The following is a 20,947-nucleotide window of genomic DNA, read 5'->3' on the forward strand; positions in this document are numbered from 1 at the left end:
AATCATAGGAAAATGTTTTAAAAATGTGGCTAGACTAGACATGTCATTCAGCTTGTTCAGAGGGTAGACATTACCCTTCTGCTCTCTCACAATCTAGTTCACTGTGTGTTAAATTCTGAAGAGGTGGGGATGGGGGTACTCACACTTTATCTACTTTATTTTATTTTCTGAAAAGTGAATATAAAAGCATAAGAAGTACAAGTAGAATTCTACTTGAGTAAATCTCCCCTAATAAAAAAAAAAACCTCTATATGGAACATTCTTTATATAGAAACATTTCAATTATATAGAAACAGATATGAGAAACAATCAATATCAATATTCAACAGTGATGGAATGGCTAAATAAACTACCTAGCAAATGGAAAATTATGTAGTCAACAAAAATGACTCTTATGAATGAAAATGGAAAAGATGCTTTTAAAATAGGTCATTTAATTATGCCAACAAGTACATTCTAAAGAGATTAGAGTGAGATATCAACATGTTAACAGGTAATTTAGCTTTGCAAAGTATAAGTAACAATCTCTCCTTGTCTTCATATTTTCTACACTTTGCAAATATTCTCTATTTGTTTTTGGTTTTATAATGCATTTTGCTTTTAATATTTGTCTTCCTTTTATGGTGAATTCTTTTTTAAAATTAGTTATAATTTTTATAATATTTTAAAGCATATTTTTAAAAAGTAGAAAACAGAAGAATAAAAATTTAACTTTTTCTTCCAAAGTACTCACATTCTCAGGTATGCTGGGAAGTTCTCTGGTATCAGGCACAGTAAAATAAGAATGCTGGAAAAGAAAAGCAAAAGCTATTTATTTTTGCTAAAATGCAGAACAAGCACATTACCGAGAATTCAGGTAAATGACTAGAAGATATTTCCTTGCTCAGATGAGCAAACAGTTTCGCTCATAGGAAATATACACGAACCACTTTCTCTGGATAATGTTGGATTAAACCAGATGCATTTTAAAATAATCAGTTTGGCAGATGGAGTTCTTTTCTATGAAAGATGAACTTCTTTGGGAGATATAAAGGAAGAGCTCAAAGAGGTTAAAAGTTAAATTTCCATATGATGTTTGTAGGTTTCTGAACACATGAAAGCTTTAGGTTTCATAATTTATTGTTCAATGAGGCAAGTGGATCCTAGGGACAAAAATATCACTAGATTCAGTCAGTGATGGTTTTTACCAACCAAACCTGTCATTTCCTTTCAGCATCTGAGATTATATCCACCTACAAACTGTGGCCAAAATCTGCCCCAAAGGCCCAAGTGATGTTAAGAACAGCTCGATATGAAGGGCCACTACTCTGAGACCATTATAGGTGGTTAACAGTGGAGAAACCCTGTCCACTAAACACACTCTGTGAATAAACATCCTGACATCCACTGGGGTCTCCAATGAAGGGAGCTGGAGACTCAGTGGAGTTGAAAAATCAACCTCTTCAAAGAACTTTCAATGAGGCATCTCCATATATGTAATAAGCATACGTCCCTGAGTTAAATAACAACAGGCTGAACTGATGACACCTCCTCCTCCGCTGTTTCAAAGACTCAAGGACAATGGCAAGCAGGAATGGAAAAAGCCTGGTGCTGGCCAATTAAAGATGGGATTGTGCAAAGGCCAGGAAAGGTCACATGCAGAGAAGGTCAGCTTAGCCATGGCCTGAGTTCAAACTTGGACCCCCAAGCGACATTTCAGGGAGTCCCCTCTCCTATTCTTGGGTAATTATAAAATAAGTACGTCTCTAGAAGAATGCATTGTATAGGTTTTCTGAAATGAAAGGCCCTGGGACAACTATAATAATGACAATTAACAACAATAATACCATGAGCTACTCATCTAATATTTAATAGACATTTTTTGAACACCTGCTATATGGAAGGCATTATGTAGAGTATTTTATAAATATTACCTTTAATTTCTATAACTAACTTTAAGATAGATATTACCTGCAGACTACAAATGGGTAAATTAATGCTCAGTGAGGTAGTCAGTCTAAGGTCTCATAGGAGTAGGTGGTAGAGCTAGGACTGAAACCAGGTGTGTATAACTAGAGCTGAGCTCTTTCCACTACACCTGTGCTTTTGCTGTGTAAATTACAGCAAAGAAACTTGGATTAAAATAATAAACTAAAAAATAAAAAACAACAAAATTTATTAAAAAAGTAACTTTAAAAAGAAAAACCTTCTGCGATGTATTATTCCAAAATCTGTGTGTATGCCAAAATATTACCTGTGAAGTTTTACAATAGGGATGGTATGGCATGGAAACTAGTAAACAATTCAATTTAACAACGAGGATTAAAATAGGAAAAGTTAAATACAAGGTTCACATTGGACTCCATCAGACATCAGCTTCTACACTAATAGCTAGGAGGAAGTTTTAGGAAATACTCAGTAACAGATGTCCACATGGTGATAGAGTCACCAAGTAACGGTTTGGTGCAATGAGACAGAATGAACTCAGACCATAGCCGGCCGCTTAATAGCTATGTGAGTTTAGCAACTTCATTTAATAGCACAGAAACTCAGCTTCTGAATCTGTAAACAGGAATTATAATACCTACTTCAAAACTGTTGTGAAGAATGTTATATATATGAAGTGCCTAGCATGTAATGATATTTTAATATAAAATTATTGTTGTTCTCAACTGCTAGTGTATGTTTCTGTTTTTCTCAATAGACTGTATCAGACATATAGAAATACTCTCTTGTAGAGAGTGACTAAAGAGAAAAAGTCCAGTATTGCCGTTTTATCAACATTTCAGGATTTATAACCGAGATGAGACTAGTCCTTCAAAATCAAAAATGCAATACGGAGAGAGGAATTCCTAGTAACAGGAAATAAAAAATATGTCTTTACAAATGAAATGGATTGTAAACGGCGAGCCATTGCAATTCCAAAACCAAGTAGTCCCCAGGCTGTCCTTTGAGATTCTGTCTTGCTCCATCGCCCATGAAATGCTGGGGACCAAGGGAGGTCAGAAACATTCCTAGAAACCACTGGCATGAAACAGCCGCACCACCCCAACAGTTCCTCCTGCCCCTGACACGGCTCGTCCTTGAGGCCTGGCAGGCATGCTGCCTGTGCAGCCATTCAGGGGAAGGAGTGGCCCTTCCTCCCCAGCAGCTGGTGACCCAGCTGGGCTACTCCATGGCTACCTGTCGGATGTCATTACAGACTGAAGCGGTGAGATCAAGCTGCTTAGGAAAAGGGACAGAGACAAAGGCAGAGTTGCTTAGCTATACAGCAAGGACGGGGGCAGGTTTCAAGCTGATCTGTTCATCTTTTTCAGTCTCCCCTCCCTCACGAGCATTTTTGTAGCAAGGTTTCTTTCCTTCCTACGTTCTATTAAAATGAGCAAAAACCTCTTTCAATGCATTTGTCTGTTTGTTTGTTCCTTTCCTCCCTCTCTTTCAACACACATGGCACAGTAGAAAGAACACAGGCTCTGACGTTAGCTCTGGGTTTGAAAACCCAGATTTTATCACTTATTAACTACCTGACCTTGGATGGGCAAGTGCCATTTCCTCTCTACACCTCATCTATGAAATGGGAAGGTTAGTATCTCATTAGTAGAGCTGTTCTGAACACAAAAGATACATATTCAGTATAAATTAGGAACTTGATAAAATAGATCTATCATTAGTTACTGGTAGCAACACTGCTTTCAATTTTATCATCATTCTCAAAAACACTATAAGAGGAATTAATTTTCTTTAGGAGGGCAGATACCTTTCCAGCCACTGAATACCAACGTTGTACCTCATCCTAATGAAGCTGAAAGACAAAACTTTTTAAACTTTCCAGCCCCTCAATGCAGGGGAAACAGCGCCTGGATAATAATCAATACCTAGCCAAAGGGTGTCTGTCTGAGAATTCTGATGAAGGCAGTCACAAGGGTTTGACCTAGGGAATTAGAGAATTCCAGCAACTGAAATATGGAAAAGATTCCCTACACCTCTTTTGACACCTTATCTGACAGATGAGGAAACTGAAGCCCACAAGGTTAAAGGGCTTGATTAAGGTCACTCAGGTCATTGGCAAGACGACAACTGAGATTGAAATCTCCCAGTTGGTAGTTCAAAGGATTTTCCACCCCAGCCCACTACAGAACATGTAGTATATATTTAAAAGCATGCAAAGAAACTATTACTGTGAGCTGGCAACTACGCTAAGCACTCTCCCTCTCTGTCCTCAAGGGACACACAGTCCAGGGAGGGAGATAGGAAAACGGAACATTCCAATATGGTGTAACTCGGTACTGCAAAGTGTGCGAGATGCTTGGAGCAAAGGAGACAATCTTCACTAAGCCTGTGAGGTGTCATGGGAGGATTTCTCTGGAAATAACATCAGAGTTGAGTTCTGAAGGATGAATATGTGTTATCCTGGCAAACAGGGGAGAGCAGGCGATGTTGAAGGCTAAGGGTGCAGGATGGGCTTCAGCAAAGGGAGGTGCATGGCAGTGCTGGGGCACAAAGGGTGGTGACACAGGGAGCCTAGGACAGGGACTGAAGAGGCAGGCAGGGGCCAGCTGTCCTATTCCAGCCTAGCATCTGTGATCTGGGAGATGCTCATAATGGGATGACAGTCAGAGAAGATCCTGGGGACATTTGGGACCCGTCCATTCCTCATGGAATCTCAGAGAAAGGAAGAAATTCAACTCCCTGGCCTGCCTTGAGTCCATAGGTCTCAGTATTCAGGGGTAGGGGTGGGATGACAAAAAGGGTGCAGATGACAAAAAGCCAATCCTGTTTGGCTAACTCCCTCCTCCTGTTAATGATGAAATGCTTTCTGAGTGACGGCTAATATTCTGCCCCACTTACCACGCTGAGATGAACAGACACTCCTGGGTCAGGGATGGGAAGTTTGTGCAGAGTTTCAAGAAGCTCATTCCACTGATTTTCCTGAAAGAAATAAAAGGCCTAAGTAACAAAAGCAAGGCTGAGCCCTTAGTAAGACACCTGCAGGGAGGTCTGGGCACATATGACTGAGGGGGCTGGGCAGATGCTGGCCCCAGTACAGAAATAGGTTTGATATTCAAGTAGGGTTGGACAAAAGACAGTGTGTATGCCTCAAACATAAGAGCCAAATAGATCCTCCCACAGCAAGTTTGACATTTTCTACTCAGTGAGACACCTACCATGACCGCCTTTTATGGATCATATACCATAAGCTCTCAGCAAATCTATCCCCTCAACTCCATAGCAACAACTTTTAAATGCAAACAATCCTAGCTTACAGGGCGGGGGTGGTTGAGAGAAATAACGATGACACTATAGATCTTGTCTTCATCATCATTACCCCCAATTAATTTTATTGAGTGTTTACTGGTACACGCGGCAGCCTCCAATTATGGAAAGTTAGAAATGAACTAAGTTAGAAATGAACAGCATGCAATTTAGGATGGTGGCTGTGCATTTTAATTAGTAAAACTGAGCAACATAATGACATACAAAGCAGTACAAATTATTCAATTGAAAATGGATTCACCTCTAAAATGCTCAAAAGAACACTGCTCACAGAATTATCTAAAGGCTTTTCTCCCACCCTGTGGAATTCTTTGTGCTAACATAACAGTAATAAGTTTATATTTGCATCCACATGTTATCTAATTGATCCTCCCAACTACCCCTCTTTACAGGTGTGAACACTGAGGCTCTGAAAAGTGAAGCAACTTGTCTCATATCAGCCAGTTAGAAGGTACAAAGGGGTGGGGCACATGAGGGTGAGTTTTTAGGTGAAATGCAGGTTTTGTGTATTCAAGCCCAGAACCCTCTTGGCCTCACTCCAGCTGTCTTTGGTAGTGAACTTAGAGGAAAAAGAGGATGAGCCCAGTCCACAGGTTTGTTTCCATCTGAATTCTGACAAATCAAACAAGCTACTCACAAAGGAAAGAGATGAACTTATGGGTGCATGTGTGCATGCATTTAGTTTTGCTCTGAAACAATCTCAAACTTACAGAACAGTTGTAGAAACCGTTCAAAAGAACTTTTTATTTTCTGAACTATTTGAGAATGAGTTGCCAAGATTATGCCCCACCATCCATAGATACAAACAAGGAAGTTCTCCTACATAACCACAATTAATCATTGCTGTAGTTTGAATGTGTCCCCTAAAAGTTCATGTCTTAAAATTTTAATTGCCATTCTAACAGTATTATGAGACAGGATATTAATGATGTAATTAAATCATGAGGGCTCTGCCCTCATGAACAGATTAATGCCATCATCATGAGAGTAGGCTCCTGATAAAAGGATGAGTTTGGGCCCTATCGTCTCTCTGTCTTGAGTGCTGTTCCTCCATGTATGAGACAGCCAGAAGGCCCTCACCAGATGCCAGTACCATGCTCTTGGACTTCCCAGTCTCTACAACTGTGAGCCGCATAGTCTGGTATTCTCTTATAGCTGCAGAAAAAAACCTAAGACAATCATAATAATCAGGAAATTAATACCTATGCAGCATTACCATTTAACCCTCAGATCCCATCAAGTTTTGCCAACGATGCCAATAATATCCTTGACAGCAAACACTGCAGTTCAGAATTACATGTTGCATTTAGTAGTTATGATTCTCTAGTCTTCCACAGTCTGGACTAGCTCCTTGGTCTTTCTGAGATTTGTATGACTTTGACAGCGAGACCACCCATTTTGTAGCATGACTCTCAACTGTCTGATGTTTTCTCATGATTTAGATTTCAGTCTGTCTCTTTATTGATGATGTTTGCTTTCATTCGATTAATTTATCTGATGTCTTTACTGTGAGGTTACTCTTTCCCTTTGTACTAAATAAATATTTTGTGGAATGATATTTTATTTCAATATATCATTCCTTAAACTTTCAGTTTATCAACTTATTTGTCTGATAAATGGGAGCCCACTTACCTCTTTAAGCTCATTTTTGTGTCTTTCTGACATGTCCCCATCATGTTTTGAGCACTTCTTTACTTTTTGGCTCAAAAGATAATTAAGACTTGATTTATACTCTCCCTGCCCCAGCCCTGGAATCAGACATTTCTTCAGTGATCTTTTTAATGGAGAATGGTATTTAGAGACCAAGATCTGGGCACCAGGTGAACTCATTGCTATTTGGTATTACTGATGCCAGGTCCTTTCAATGGATAGAACCAGGGAATATAACAGATCTGCAATCAGCACTTTACATGTCTATATCTATCTGCACATATTAAAAGCCAAGGGTTCACACCAGTGGCTCCAATTCCAATCCAATATAGGAATCATTCCAGTTTTCTCCATTTACGTTACTTATGACTATATTCTACAAAAGTGAAAAATCTCGCCCCTATTTTTTTAATCCACTTACTTACTTGTATGGAACCACTTTTCTGTTGCTGCCCCTGCTTCCTTCCCCACCCAGCTGCCCTCCTTGGCACTGACACCCAGGCTGGGCCTCCACTCTCCACCCCCTCACACGAATGCCTGCCCCACCTCAGAATCCAGCACCTCGGCACTGGGCCTCTTCTGCTGCCCCCTTCCCAGGGGATCCCTCTAGATCCCACTTGAGTTCTGACATCCCGTGCTGAGCTGCCACCACCACTCTCGTGCATGAACATCCTCCTCACCTCCCTCAGCCTCCGACGCCCTGAGCCAGGCCGCTCCCTGGCTGAGACGTCCCCCTTGCCCCTTTATCCTTTCCACGTGGATACTCTCAGTGCCCCACAATAACCATGCCAAACAGACACCTTCCTCATGTCCCTCACCTTGGTCTCCTCCACACCCTATGCTGAGACGTTACAGTCTCAACATCTCTCTCTTACACACACACACACACACAGCCTGCCTTGCCCTACCTTCCCAATGACTTTTGGATGGGAGAAGGTTTTTGTTGTTGGGGGGGGGTGGTGTTTTTTAATAAAAACTCTTTCCTCCTATTCTAATCTGGTGAACAATGCCTTGCAAACAATTAAGCCAGTTGTAGGCAGATTCCCTATCACCCATGTCATAAATCCTTTAACTAAAAGAAACTTAATAAAAAGAGCCTTGAGTTCAGAGGAAACAACTGCAACTAAAACACGTTCCTGATCTCAGTCTCTAACACCCCAAGGGGCAGGGTCCCTGCTGGAGCAATGTCCGGAGGAAAGGTTCACCAGTTTTACAGGGTAATAATCCAGTCTCCCCTGTGCTTAGGTTGTACCTACCCAACGTTCTTGAATCACAGGATGTGTTTTAAAAACTGTAATAAGTTCTTTGGGTATCTTTTTTTTTTTTTTTGACTGACTGGAGTATATGTAGGAAAATAAATGTGAGTCAATCTCCAATTCAAAAACTGTTAAAAGCCTACATGTTATACAATTCTATTTATTAAAGACACCTTTCAAATTTGAGTGAAAACCTGAATGTTTGACTAAAGATAACTGTGAATCAGAAATCAATGAACAGACCCAAGGTGACCTCCCAACTCATTCATCAAAGAGGAAATCACTTCTTTTATGACAGAATTTCCTGATGTCTAAGCTTCTTTTCAGAGTGAGGGTAGTGATCAAGGGAGCCATTTCTATTAGTTACTCCTTCCATTTACTGTGACCTCTGGAATACATTTGCCAGGAGTAAATCTATCTCTAAAAAGAGATTTATCCATTATACACACATTTTCTACCTTTCCTCCAAAGTGTGTTCCAGGAGACACTGCTACCTCAGAATGTTAGTATCTGTCGTGGAATACAAAGGGTTTGGGGCCCAAATAAGATGGGAGACACTAACAGGTTTCTACACTGCAGGACTTCTCAGAGCCTACATTATATATGAACCTTAGGGAGAAAAAAGAGAAACCCAGCTTTCCCTCCCCACTACTCCAATATTACTGAACTGTGATACCCCTTTTACGGAGCATTTCTCAGAATGTTCAACAGAAAAAAAATGAAGGGCAAAATTTCTTTTTAACATTTAATAATAATGGATCACTTTAATTAAAAAAACCTAGGCCATTCACAAAAAGGAAACTATGACATTATATATATGGACAAATATTCCACGCACTAATAATCAAAACAATGCAATTAAAATAATGAGACTTTTTACTTGTGAAATAAGCAATGACTTCAACAAATGATACCGGTGACAGTATCATGACCCAGGTACTCTCATGTATTGTTGGCAAAGGGTATCCTTTAAGAATACAGTACAATTCTTTTGGAAAGCAGTTTGGCAAATGTTTTAAAAATGTTTATGTCTACTGGCCTTACAATGGCCCGTCTGGGATACTTCTTTTAAGGAAATAATCCAAATGTAGAAAATGCTTTATGTTCAAAGATGCTAATGGTTATACTTCTTATAATAGTGGAAAAATCCCAAATGATGAAAATTCCCAATAATAGGAAAGTGTTTCAGTAAGTCAAGGTATATGATATGTTTTGCAGCCATGAAAAATATATACAACACCTTTAATAACACAGGAGAAATGATTCTGTTATAATGGTACCTGAAAAAGTGGGCTACTCCAATTGGCCTTTGACATCCATGGAAGATACCTTAACATACCATTTCTTTCAAAAGTACAGTAAGGCACAGCTTAACTTTTAAAGTAATTTTCAGACTCTTACAAAAATTACTGTGAAAGCACCACAAAGCCTTATTGAAAGGGGAACTCAGGACAGCTGGGTAGGTCATTTGCCAGTTAAGTGTTTTACTCATACACCCCAGATTTGCAGCATGACACGAGCAATTCAAATTTGTGTCTCAGCTAAATTATAATTTAATACATGTCATGAACTTCCAGGGCTGCTTGGGAATATTAGAAATTGTAAATATTAACTCTGTGAATGCTAACAGTTTATTTATTATTTTTTTAGTATAAAGAAAAAATTAAGAAAGAAAATAACCCAAAAAGCAAGCAATGCTTATTTTAGTATTTCAGTGATTTTCTTTCCCTTCCTACTATATTCTGAATTTATCGTACTTTCTATAATGGGTATGCATTACTTTTTTGGCAAATGTTTTGGTGTAATAGAAAGCATGTATTACTTTTACAATGATAAAAATTAAATTTCATTTGTTAAAAAGAATCATTAAAAAATGGCAAATACCTGTCTTTTTGTCGTGTAATCTGCCAAGATGTTAAGTAGCTTATAAAATACCTCGAACCAGGGGAGATAGCTGGGGGAAGAAGAGAGGAAAAACACAAAATATTAGTATGCAGGTCAAACACTTTAACCAGGACCAAATTCAAGACTGATACATTTCAGTTTTTCTCTAGATCCTGAAGAGTCTTCCTGTCCGACTGAGCTGGAAACACAGACTGGTGAAATGCCAATTATTTCTGAGAGTTTAAAAACTGCCTGTGTCGGGCAGAGGATTGAATGTCCATTATAAATTATTCCCGTGGCTCAGAGCTAGAATAGGTTCATAGAGAAGAAATTCAAAGCAGACTCTGCAATCAGGCACCACTTCTAAGTAGCCCCCGCCCCCCCCCCCGGCCATTCCCAGCACACCCACCCTTCCCAGGAAAGCTTCTATTCCGTTTCTCAGATGGGACACACACAGTACTCCCACTGCAGATGTCTGCAAAGGGTCCCACGAGCCAGAAACTGCCCATGTTGCCACAGCAGACATTCTATGTTTCACCCACCCTCCTATTTATTTCAAGATGGGCGCTAAGTCTCTGTCCTCACTGCCTTCCACCAGGTCCTGCCCAGCACTCGCCTTAACTCTAGCAACCTGTCTGCTATCCTCACCCCTGTGGTCCGTCCCTTCTGTGGTTTCTGGAATGGTCTTCCTACAGTGCAAATCTACATCACCTATGTTGGATTAAATTCCTGCGGTGACATCCCATTGCTACGGGATCCAGTGCACACTTGTCAGAATGAGTTTCGAGGCTCCTCACTGTCAGCCCCTGACCACCTCTGGCTGTCCTCTCTCTACTTCCTCATGTACATGCTTCTGTCATTCCTCCCGCTCCAGGAATGTCCAGGTGTCCTCAGCCTGCCTGAGCTGGCATACACTTGTCCTGTCCTCCCTCTCACCTTCATGGTCCCTTCCAGCTGATTTCCGCTCATCCTCCTAATGGTGCCCCACCCCTCTCACTTCAAGTACCCTAACTCCCTCTTTTCTGTGCTGCGCTGGTCATGATCATACTGCTATGACCCTCCCTGGCATGTCCGTCTTCTCAAGAGACTGCACGCAGACAGGGAGGAAGGAGCACACATTTCTTCACTTTGTCTTCCCAGTGCCAAGAAGGGAGCTTGGTACACCGCCCGTGCTCAGCGTTTACTGAATAAAACTAGATAAAGACTAACAGTAAAGGAACATCAGTACTACAGAATTGCTGAAAAGCACTACCACCCTCAAGAAGTTTTGCCACTTACTTAAAATGGCTTTGTTCTCTATAAGGAACTTTTCCAAAGCTACATCAGACAGGCAGGTGAGAAGAGGATCGTACCAAGCACTTGCTGGCCTGGTCACGTCCACCCTGCTGAGCTACCAGAGTCCGTTACTGATAGAGCTGGACACGATGTAGAGCACAGATGTGACGTCCTGCCAGGGAGAGGGGAATCGCCACCCTGCACAGATTACTGGCTGTACTGCTGAGGGTGATAAATGAAGTGAGAGGCAACAGAGACGACGGATAAAGTGCACAGTCCTTTATCATGAGTGTCTGTCTGAAGCCAGCACATGCTACTGTAAAATTTAAGTAGCTTATCAAAATATACTGATAAGCAACTTAACTTTTCACTTCTATGACAGTATTATCACTTATGTTAATATGTCTCAATCAGCTCTGGCAGCTGCATATTGACTATTACACAGCAAATGACTGCTGCCACTTTACATAGCATTTACTTTGGCAGAGCAATGTAAACATTCAAGAGGGATTAGGGAGGAGATAAGTTTCTCCCTTCCTATTCTGTTAAATAAACCTCAGAGTTAAAAGCCATTATAGCAGAAACAAGAAATCCCCTCAGAAGAAAACTCTTGCACAGATTAGAGGACTCTCAGTAAACAAATTCGACCAAGTATTACAAATATTTTTTTTTCCTGAAAGCAAAATACCACTAGTTAAATTCAGCAACTGAAAGTCAAGAGGGAGGGGAAAAAAGGCAAGAAGAGAAAATTATTTCCTTGCAAGGAAACTGTGACCTCAAGTAAATGAGAGAAAAGCTGAATTGTTTTAGGAATATCTGATGGAATGATGTGGGCCAGGCTGACAGTTTAGGACTGTAGTATCCATCAAAGTGGTTTTGGACAACTAGGTTCAACTGACCAACATAGCTTGGGTGCAGAAGCTCTAGCCTCAGTGTCCTCACCTGCCTTCGGGATGAAGGAGGTAGCATGGTAAGGACCGCCTGGCCACAGCAGATAGCGCCCGTCTCACACTCAGCCCCAGCCTCACCACATCAATTCATTTTGGCTACGCTAAGCGGACCATTGGCCATGGAGGTTCTGTAGTTGCCCTGGAAGTCAGTCATGTCTTTCTCCCTGTGGCTTGACCGGACACAACTGTTTCCCACATGTCGTCCCCTGTGCACTGACAGATGAATATCTAGTGATGGCAGTGTTAAGGTTTTGAAACCAAAACCCAGCTGTCTTCTTCTTCAAAGGGTCCCTGTTTTCCCCTGCCGGGAGGCCAGGGTTCACAGCGGAGCTTTATCCAGCGGCGTTTCCTGTGCCGCTTCATTAGTGCCGGCGCGACAGCTTGCGCGGCCTGCCGGGCTGCAGGTGAGCGTGTGGAGACCCTCCGCTCCATCCCGTGTGTGTCTGTCATCGTCGAGTAAACAACACTTCCCAGCCCAAAGACAGGAAACAAACACTCCATTACGCTTCTCCTCCCTGGACGTGTGAAGGGGCACAAACACCTCTGGTTTGCCTCTACTTGCTGCCTTCATGTAACCCCTGGGCTCTTCACTGCAGAGTGTCGCTACGTGGCAGTCCACAGCTGGGGCAGAAAGACAAAAAACAAATGGGCTCTGCACTCAGGAAGGCCATGTACCTCCCAGTCAGGAGGACAGTACCAGTTTGGGTGGGAGGAGCTGGAAATCTTTCCAAAGTGCTTCGTTTAGTTCAGACTTTTGGACTGATTTAGAAAACTACCATGGGGCAGCATCAAGACCCAGTGAGAAGACGAGGGAGGCCCAAAGGGGCGCAGCCTGCTTCCCAGGCACTACTAGCCTGGGTCCCGGCTTCTCACACTAACTCCAGCCCAGGTACCTTTGTCCCAGGCTTTGCCCTCGCTCCAGGCCTGACAGTCAAATAAAGTGGCTTCTCTTTTGTATGAGGTAGTACAAAGATTTTAAACTTGAGAATGGCTGAAGCGGCACCACCGTACTCCTACGTACACTGCCTCACTGACACAGGGCACCACAGCCCCGAACGTGGTGCAGGGGCAGGTTCTAAAGACAGCACTTAAGAGCAGCAATGGCCCATGGTCAAAATCACCCTTGAAACACCCTTCCATTGCCCTCGAAATACAGCATTGTTTGTGTAGATACAAAGTAGTCAGACTGAGTTGGGGTGGGACATGCTGAACGTAAACCTTCTATGTTTAAGTCTGTCAACTTGGTGAACTGCTCACTCTTGAGCTGAACTCAAGAACCGAGTCCATCTGAGGGCAGATGGACTTTTCTAATCTCACTCCACTGAATGGATTGTCAGGATAACCAATCCCACTGGTGTGCACACATGTATGATTGATCTTGTACAGGTTAAGTGTGTATATAATGGAATTCTACTTTTTTGTGATAGTATTAAAGTAGGAAACCATTAACAATTTTAAAAGCTCTCCAATTACTCTTTCTAGTAGTCAGTTCAAAGCCATTAGATGGGACCAGGCAAGGTAGGGGTGGGTTTGGAGGGGCATTGGTGGCAGAGTGAGGTGGCAAGGGCCAACCAAGTTGAGGAAGGTGACCGCATAGGAGGATGGTAGTCTGGAGCAGGCTGTCACAGCTCACGTGAGGAGAGAAGGCTATCGTCCTGGAGGGGCAACTTGGCACAGGGTATAAGAGCCCAACTGGGGTGAGGAAGGCATTCCAAGGAGGGGTGACTGGGCACAGTGTGTTGGGGACTAAGTAGGGTGAGAAGGGCTCCCCAGTAAGGGAAAGTCAGAGCCCAAGCAGGATAAGGAGGGTGTCAACATAGCGGGAGGCCTGGCTTAGAGTGTCAGAACTCAGGAGGGGTGAGGAAGGTGTTGATGCAGGGGTGAGGCCTGGCATGGAGTACAGGAAGTGTCTATGTGGAGTGGAGGGGATTGACCAGCAATGGTATTAGAACCCAAGAAGAGTAGGAAGAGCATTTGGAAGGCAGTCCAATGTGGGATGTCAGAGCCTGTGGGGCAGGAGGGCTTCCATGAAGGGTGGCCAGTCACAGTCCAATGAGCACACTTAGTGCCCTCATCTTGGTTTCTAAATACTATTCTCCACTAAAAGGAACTCAGTCTCCTTCAAGAAATGTCTGATATGTCTGATTCCAGGGCCGGGGCTGGGAAACACTTTGTTGTGCTAAGGGAGGGAGGGGAGAAGCAGCATTCAATATATGATCAGGACATACCAGCAGGACACAAAAGCCAGTGAGGAGGGGCTCCCACTGACAACATCTGCATGAGCAATGGCGTGATCGTGTGCAAGAGATGAGGCTCGAGGGGCAGGTGGGGCCAGACTCCACACGGCCTGGCATATGCCAAACTGATGGGCCTCCCCGGCTTTATTCTGTAATCAGCGGGGAGCCAAAGAGACTGTTAAAGAGGAATAACATCCTGAGATGAGGATTTAGAACCAGGTTGAAAGTGATTACCTCCCCTCACCTTAACCTCAGTATACCTCAGCCCTGTCAGAACCAGTGTCCACTCCGCTACCCTAAAAACAAAATCTTAGATACTATAACCTAGTCATCCACCTAATTTGAAAAAGATCAATATAATGCTTTGGTTTCCCTATAAAAGAGAGATAAAAACCAAAGTAATCTACAATAAAATTTTAAGACTTAAACACTCAGGCACTATTATATTAGAAGATACAACGAAGTAGTGCCTCCCTCGGGGGACTCGTGGCAGAGCTGCTTCTGCTCATGTCTGGACTGATGAATTTAAGAAAAGTGACATGGCATAGGGCCTTCCAGTTGTTTTTGGTGACTTTCTATCGCCTGAGGAGCTCCTGAAATTTCACTTGGGTACTCAAAGAGAGGTATCCCCTTTTTTTTTTACTTCCTGTCAACATTTATCACAAATGACAAAGCATCCCTTGGTTGACACTGTTCAGCACTCAGTATTTAAAGCTTTCATGTTAAATAACCAAACCCCTCCCCACGTGCTAAAAAGCAGAGCAGTGGGGCATATGCTGGGGATAACACAGACTTGAGTCCAGTAACCCTGGCTCTCAATCTCAGTTCTGCTGTCTCCTATATGTGACACCCCAGGAAAGCAGTCTCTCAGACTCAGTTTCCCCCTCTATAAAAAGATGTGTGCCACTTAATTTAGGTACCCGATACACACGTGAGTCACCCAATCCAGCGCTTCGAACATTCTTCCTGCCTAACCCTCTTGCCAATCTCAGCTGTGGGAAACTCTCTTTGAGATTCCTGACATCTGGGTCAGAGGCTCCTCCAGTACTCTGTGGGAATTCCTCATGCCCTGCAGTCACCCTGAGCAGACAGGAAAGCAAAAGCTATTGTAAGAGGAAAATACCAACAATGTGACTGCTTAAAACAGTAAGTCCTCAGCCCTTCCAGTTTGACCTAGCATCTACCCCTACTCCTCTGTCAGTGTCTCAGTTGGTCAAACATCTACAATAAAATGCAAACTGACCACAAAGGAAAACTATAGCTCTCGCAAAGGAAGCAGGATTTCATGAAGCCCACGTCAGAAACGCTGGACACCTGCTCAGAGTTGAGGCAAAGTCACCGACAAATGAAGACCTGGCTGCATTAGACCAGTCAACAAGTGACAAAGAGAAAAATCAAGAAAAACAAGGATGGTGACACAACAGGCACATCAAAAGAAAATGATTTCAATATCAAAGGATAAGAGAGGCCTTTGGGAAACTGAAGTCCTCAAATACTTTTGGAAAAATTACTCCTTTTATGATTATGATTTTATGATTATTTTATGTGAAAGTCAAACATGAAGTGTTATTAAGTCAGAAAAATTATAACCTCCTCCCCAAACTTGACTCATTATTTATTCTTTCTAAGAATTAATGTACCATTGGAATTAAGAACTATTTTGTTGAAATTTTCAAAATTTTATCACTTTCTAGATAAAATCATAAGTTCTTCCTCATATTGACTATGAACTTTTAATCCCCACTTAAATAGATGCATTTTATTCCTAGAATACGAGGACCTCCTAAGTTTACCCTACATTAAAACTCACCATAGTTTATAACATGTGCTGTCTTTTACATTAGTGTGAACTCCGTGAGAGCGAGGATCATGACTGTGTACTGATTATTTAACCCCTAATGTATGCCTGGTACATGCTAGACATTCAACAACTCATAGTTTCCCTTGACAGACGTGACTCATCTCTATAGTTTCTACTAAGGCCATTAATTACCACTAGAGCTATATAGTAACAGTCAACAAACTCTTTTGGGGAGGTGGGGATCCAAATTTAGCAGGCAGCCTATTGGTTAGGAAAACAACCCAGGTATCAAAATGATCCCTGCCAGTGTCCTGCTGGAGTCTGTGACAAATAATTATAATAGAGCAAACAAATATTCAAGGTAGATCAAGGTGTACCTATAAACAAGATTTCTTGCCCCTTGTCCATTCACCCAACCCAAGTCAACTCCTCCATCTATTTTTTGTTCATATTTCAAATGCTATGGGAAATATTATAAAACCAAGCTGATTATTTTCATCTGGAAACCTAACTTTTCAAGCATAGGTGAGCTCTTAGAATTGCTTGAGAATCCTCTAATCTGTCAGTGCAACAGGCCTCCTAGTAGACCCTCCTCCTTAATCTGCTCCAAACCTTTTCCTTCTTCTTCCATTCCTAACTTACTGAAGAGAAAGCTCTAACCTGTACTTTCCTACCTTCCACTCCTACATTTCTAATCCCTTCCCTGTCCCTACTAAGTGGAGGCAGGAAGCAGGGAAGCCCCTAGATCCTAACTGTGCCGCCTTCTTGAAGACATTATCTTCTCCCCCATTATACTCAGCTAACAAGCATGCCCACCTTTAGGCACAACAGAAACCACCTGTGTGCTGGTCTATCGTTCTCAACCTATAGCCAAGGTGTACAACCAAGGTGTACACGTTTTTCCCTAGAGGAAAACCACACAATACTTTCCTGAGCTGACTGCCTTAGCTTCAATGAACATTTCTCTAGAATTTGATTGAGGTGATGTTTCCAGTCCAAACATCACACATTTCCAGATCATTCATTCTCAAATGTTGAAATCAATCGCTCATCTATCTACATACTCTCCCCACGTTTATTAAGCCCAGCACTCTGATAGGTACTTGGGAAACAAGACCCAGGTCTCAGCATTTGAGGAGTTCACAATCTAAAGAGGGAAGCGGACATGCTGGGTCAGTGCTCTGACAGAGGTTCGCAAAGGAAATGGAGCAGAGGTTCCAGAAGGTCTTCCCAGAGGAAGAGACACTTTGCCGATCAACTGTGTGCCAACTGCAAAGTCAGGACGGGAAGCCCACCTGGGTTTAAGTAACAGCTCTGTTACTTAGTAGCTATGGCCTGAACCATGTGCCTCCTTCCCCCATCTGTGAAATCCGGATGTAGTATTTACCCTCACGTGGCTGTTTTGAGAATGAAACACATGTGAGTGTACCTACCACTGTGCCTGGAATAAGGTAAACATTGTTTTGTCTTGATAATACCACATTCTTATTGCTAATAAGATCAAAAGTCAAAAAAATCTAAAAAAGAGAAAAACACACCCCCCTTTGGGAGATCAAAGCCAATCTTGCCCAATCTGGGCGTTTTGTTTTGCTCATAACTAATCTCAAACTGTAAATTTATTATGGTACCCAGTTAAGCTCAAGAATCTTTGATTTATGGCCATAATTAACATCCCATTGTGATACCTATTATATCTATCCAGGAAAATATATTGTATGTACTGAATGAGTAGAAATATTAATTTGCATTAGGAAAAAACACAAAAAAATCTCCCATAAAAATCTGTGCTTATATAAATCTCCCCAAACATATACTTGGATTTGATTTTGGAAACAAGGCTCTTTTCTCTCTTGATGGGTATTCAATAATTGTTGCTTTTAGAGAGTGAATTTGTCATCTTCTTTTCTATGACAGTATTACCGTGATTGAAGGAGATTGCTCAGGAGGAAAGCACAGAGGCACTTTTCTGCTATCACCGGTGAAGTGTTGGTAACATGAGATCTTTGGAATAATGGCACCTGCACTGACAATTCAGTGTAATTCTCGATATTTTCCATTGAGCCCAGAGAGGGTGAGCATATAGGCCTTTCATCATTTTCCTAAGAGAGTTTATGATGCTGCCCACTCTTGTATTCACACACCTGCAAGATTTTCCCCATTCAGAGCATATCATTTTATGGTTTAAATTACCACTGTAATATAATGTAATGGGTTAGTGAGGTTCTAACCGAGGCCCACCTTACTGAAGCTTTCATAGCCTAAGAGAGAAACACACTGTCTCTACTATAAAAAAAACACAACAAAGGGAAGAAATGGCTAAACAAGAAGTCCTGTCCTACTTTCAGTAATAAGCAACAGAATTAATTATCCCACTGAGATGTCACTTGATATTATTCTCATTTTAGAGCTAGGAAGTGGAAGCTAATGGGGAAAGGGAGGAGAACATTTATCAAGTGTTTGGTGCTTTGAAATATTACTCTTTACAACTCTGTGAGATTAATTATTATCCCATGATACAGATGAGAAAACTGAGTCTCAGAGAGGTGAAGTGACTTCACCAAATGACACAGAGACTAAGAGCACAGCTCAGACACAAAACTAATCCAATATGATTTCTAAGTCCTACTCACTCTAACCAATACAGTATTAGTTGTACAATATGATTAGGTATAATGATCAACCCTGAGAATAGAATATAAAATTCTTACCTTGTAGTCTCACTGTAATGCCCTGATAAAATGAAAACTTGCCTCCAAAAGCCCCTCAGCTCTCAGTGTTCTGAGCAATCCATCTTTGGCTGCCTCCCAACAATTCAGTGTGTTTTCTTACTTTGCCAGCCCCAGAGACACCAGTCATGTGTCAGCTCTTTATTGCTTCAGGAATTAGTGTACATGTTATATTCAGAAACACAAATATAAATAGCTTGATTTAAAATGTTTTAATCAAACATGGCAGAAGAGTATTTTAAGTTTCCAGTGCTTCATGTCAAGACCCAATGCCTCTGCTACCCTAAAATGTGTATTTTTAAGAACATTTTCTAGAAAAACCAAGGCCTATGTCTTAGATTCTTAAACAGACTGTGTTGCCTTTTTTAATTTAAAGTATAAAGCTTTAAATGTATGCTTATGGTGACAATTAAGGAAATGCTAGATTAGACAGGGCATCAGATTTCCACAAATAGCACTCATTTAAGTTCATTTCCACCCCAGATCTCTGCTTGAATGTTATATCATTCAATCGCAAATCTCTCTATAAAAGTGTCTGGCTGTCTCTTAAACCCATTTAGGCTCTATGCTTCAATGCCTTTCCTTGGCAACTTTTTCCATATGCTTAACTTCTTTCAGGGAAGCAGTTCTGTCTCAATTCACAGAACAGCACACCAATCAACACAAGCAGGCAGGCAGGTAAAGAAAGGAAGGAGGAGAGGCAGGCGCACATAGAGAAAGTATGATATGAATGAAGCTGGTCCAATAAAAGTAAAGTTTTAAAAGGCAAAGAGTTTTAGGCCAAAAGAAAATGAACCTGGCACCTACCCCCAAGCCATCAGAGAGCTCTGAACTTGAATTTATAACCCAAACACTCTGTACCATATGCAACTTGAGACACACAACTGGTAGCACTACAGGGGATTTATGACTTATGACTTGTTCATATTTAATTTGTAACCAAACACTTCCCCTTCCTCTTAGCTACCTTAGAACTCCTGATTAACTCTTGTTTTCACAGGTCAGAGGTTAAATAAAGGAAGGGAAGCATTCTGGGGTGAGATTGCCCAGAGCACCACATCCAAGAGTGACCCTGTGCAAGGAACATTAAAATAAGCGATAAGGCTAGAGATTGTTCCAGACAGCTGACGTTCAAAGCCTCCTCCGGGTACGAAGCAGAACCTTTCAACTAGAGAGTTGGCAACAAAGACAGACAGGAAACGGGTCTGCTCTCAAGTTACCTGTAGTGACGAAGCAACTCTTTCACCAAGAGAATTTTCCCAAAATGTTTTTGGAAGTGAAACTGAGGGCTTTGAGGCAAGGTAAAGCAATTTGTGCAAATCAAGCAGTCCTTCTCCTTGCTTCATTCTGAGGCAGAAATCTATCTCGCCCACCAGATTCTCCTACTCTGAAGAAAACCTCCACTGCTATCTAATTTTGTAGCAGACATGGGCCAGGCTGATGGAAGCAGAATTCCTGGTATAAAATCAATCCCATGGAAGCACCGCAACGCTGCTAAAGAGGGTTCAATCTGTCCAACTACAACATCCACCTACTTCCGAGCACCTTTACTGCTGTGCTACTCACGACGCAACAGACAGACAAAAACATTAGTAGTAGAGGCACCCTTTATTCAGAAATTACCCAATGCCAGGAGCTTTACTTGCAGTTACTTGCTTATTTCCTCCTCACAGAAATTCTATGTAGGCACCATTACATGTCCAGATAACAAATGAGGAAACTGAAGCGCAGGGAGGCTAAGTAACTTGCTCAGAGTCACAAAACCACGAAATAGATAAGGGTGGAATCTAGGTCTGTGTAACTTATGAGTAGGTACTTTTCTGAAAAAAAAAAAAAAAATCTCTCTCCGGGAACAGTATCAGTAACGTGTACATTAGCACATACACTTTACATTTGATTAGGTGTTTTCAAATTG

The 20,947-nt window shown here is 41.7% G+C and overlaps 1 protein-coding gene across 4 annotated transcripts in view; it reads right to left on the reverse strand.

Annotated features, from left to right (window-relative positions):
- The window catches only part of DENND1A (DENN domain containing 1A), a 493,327-nt gene that overhangs the window by 257,735 nt on the left and 214,645 nt on the right, over positions 1–20,947 (reverse strand). For all 4 annotated transcript variants that reach the window (XM_012771853.2, XM_012771851.2, XM_012771850.3 and 1 more), the window contains exons 6-8: positions 10,044–10,113; positions 4,828–4,908; positions 734–787 (exon numbers count right to left, since the gene is read on the reverse strand). In XM_012771853.2, the coding sequence (XP_012627307.2) occupies positions 734–787; positions 4,828–4,908; positions 10,044–10,113 (205 nt within the window). The remainder of the gene's footprint in view (positions 1–733; positions 788–4,827; positions 4,909–10,043; positions 10,114–20,947) is intronic.

This window comes from Microcebus murinus, chromosome 12 (genome assembly GCF_040939455.1).
Source record: "Microcebus murinus isolate Inina chromosome 12, M.murinus_Inina_mat1.0, whole genome shotgun sequence".
NCBI lineage: Eukaryota > Metazoa > Chordata > Mammalia > Primates > Cheirogaleidae > Microcebus > Microcebus murinus.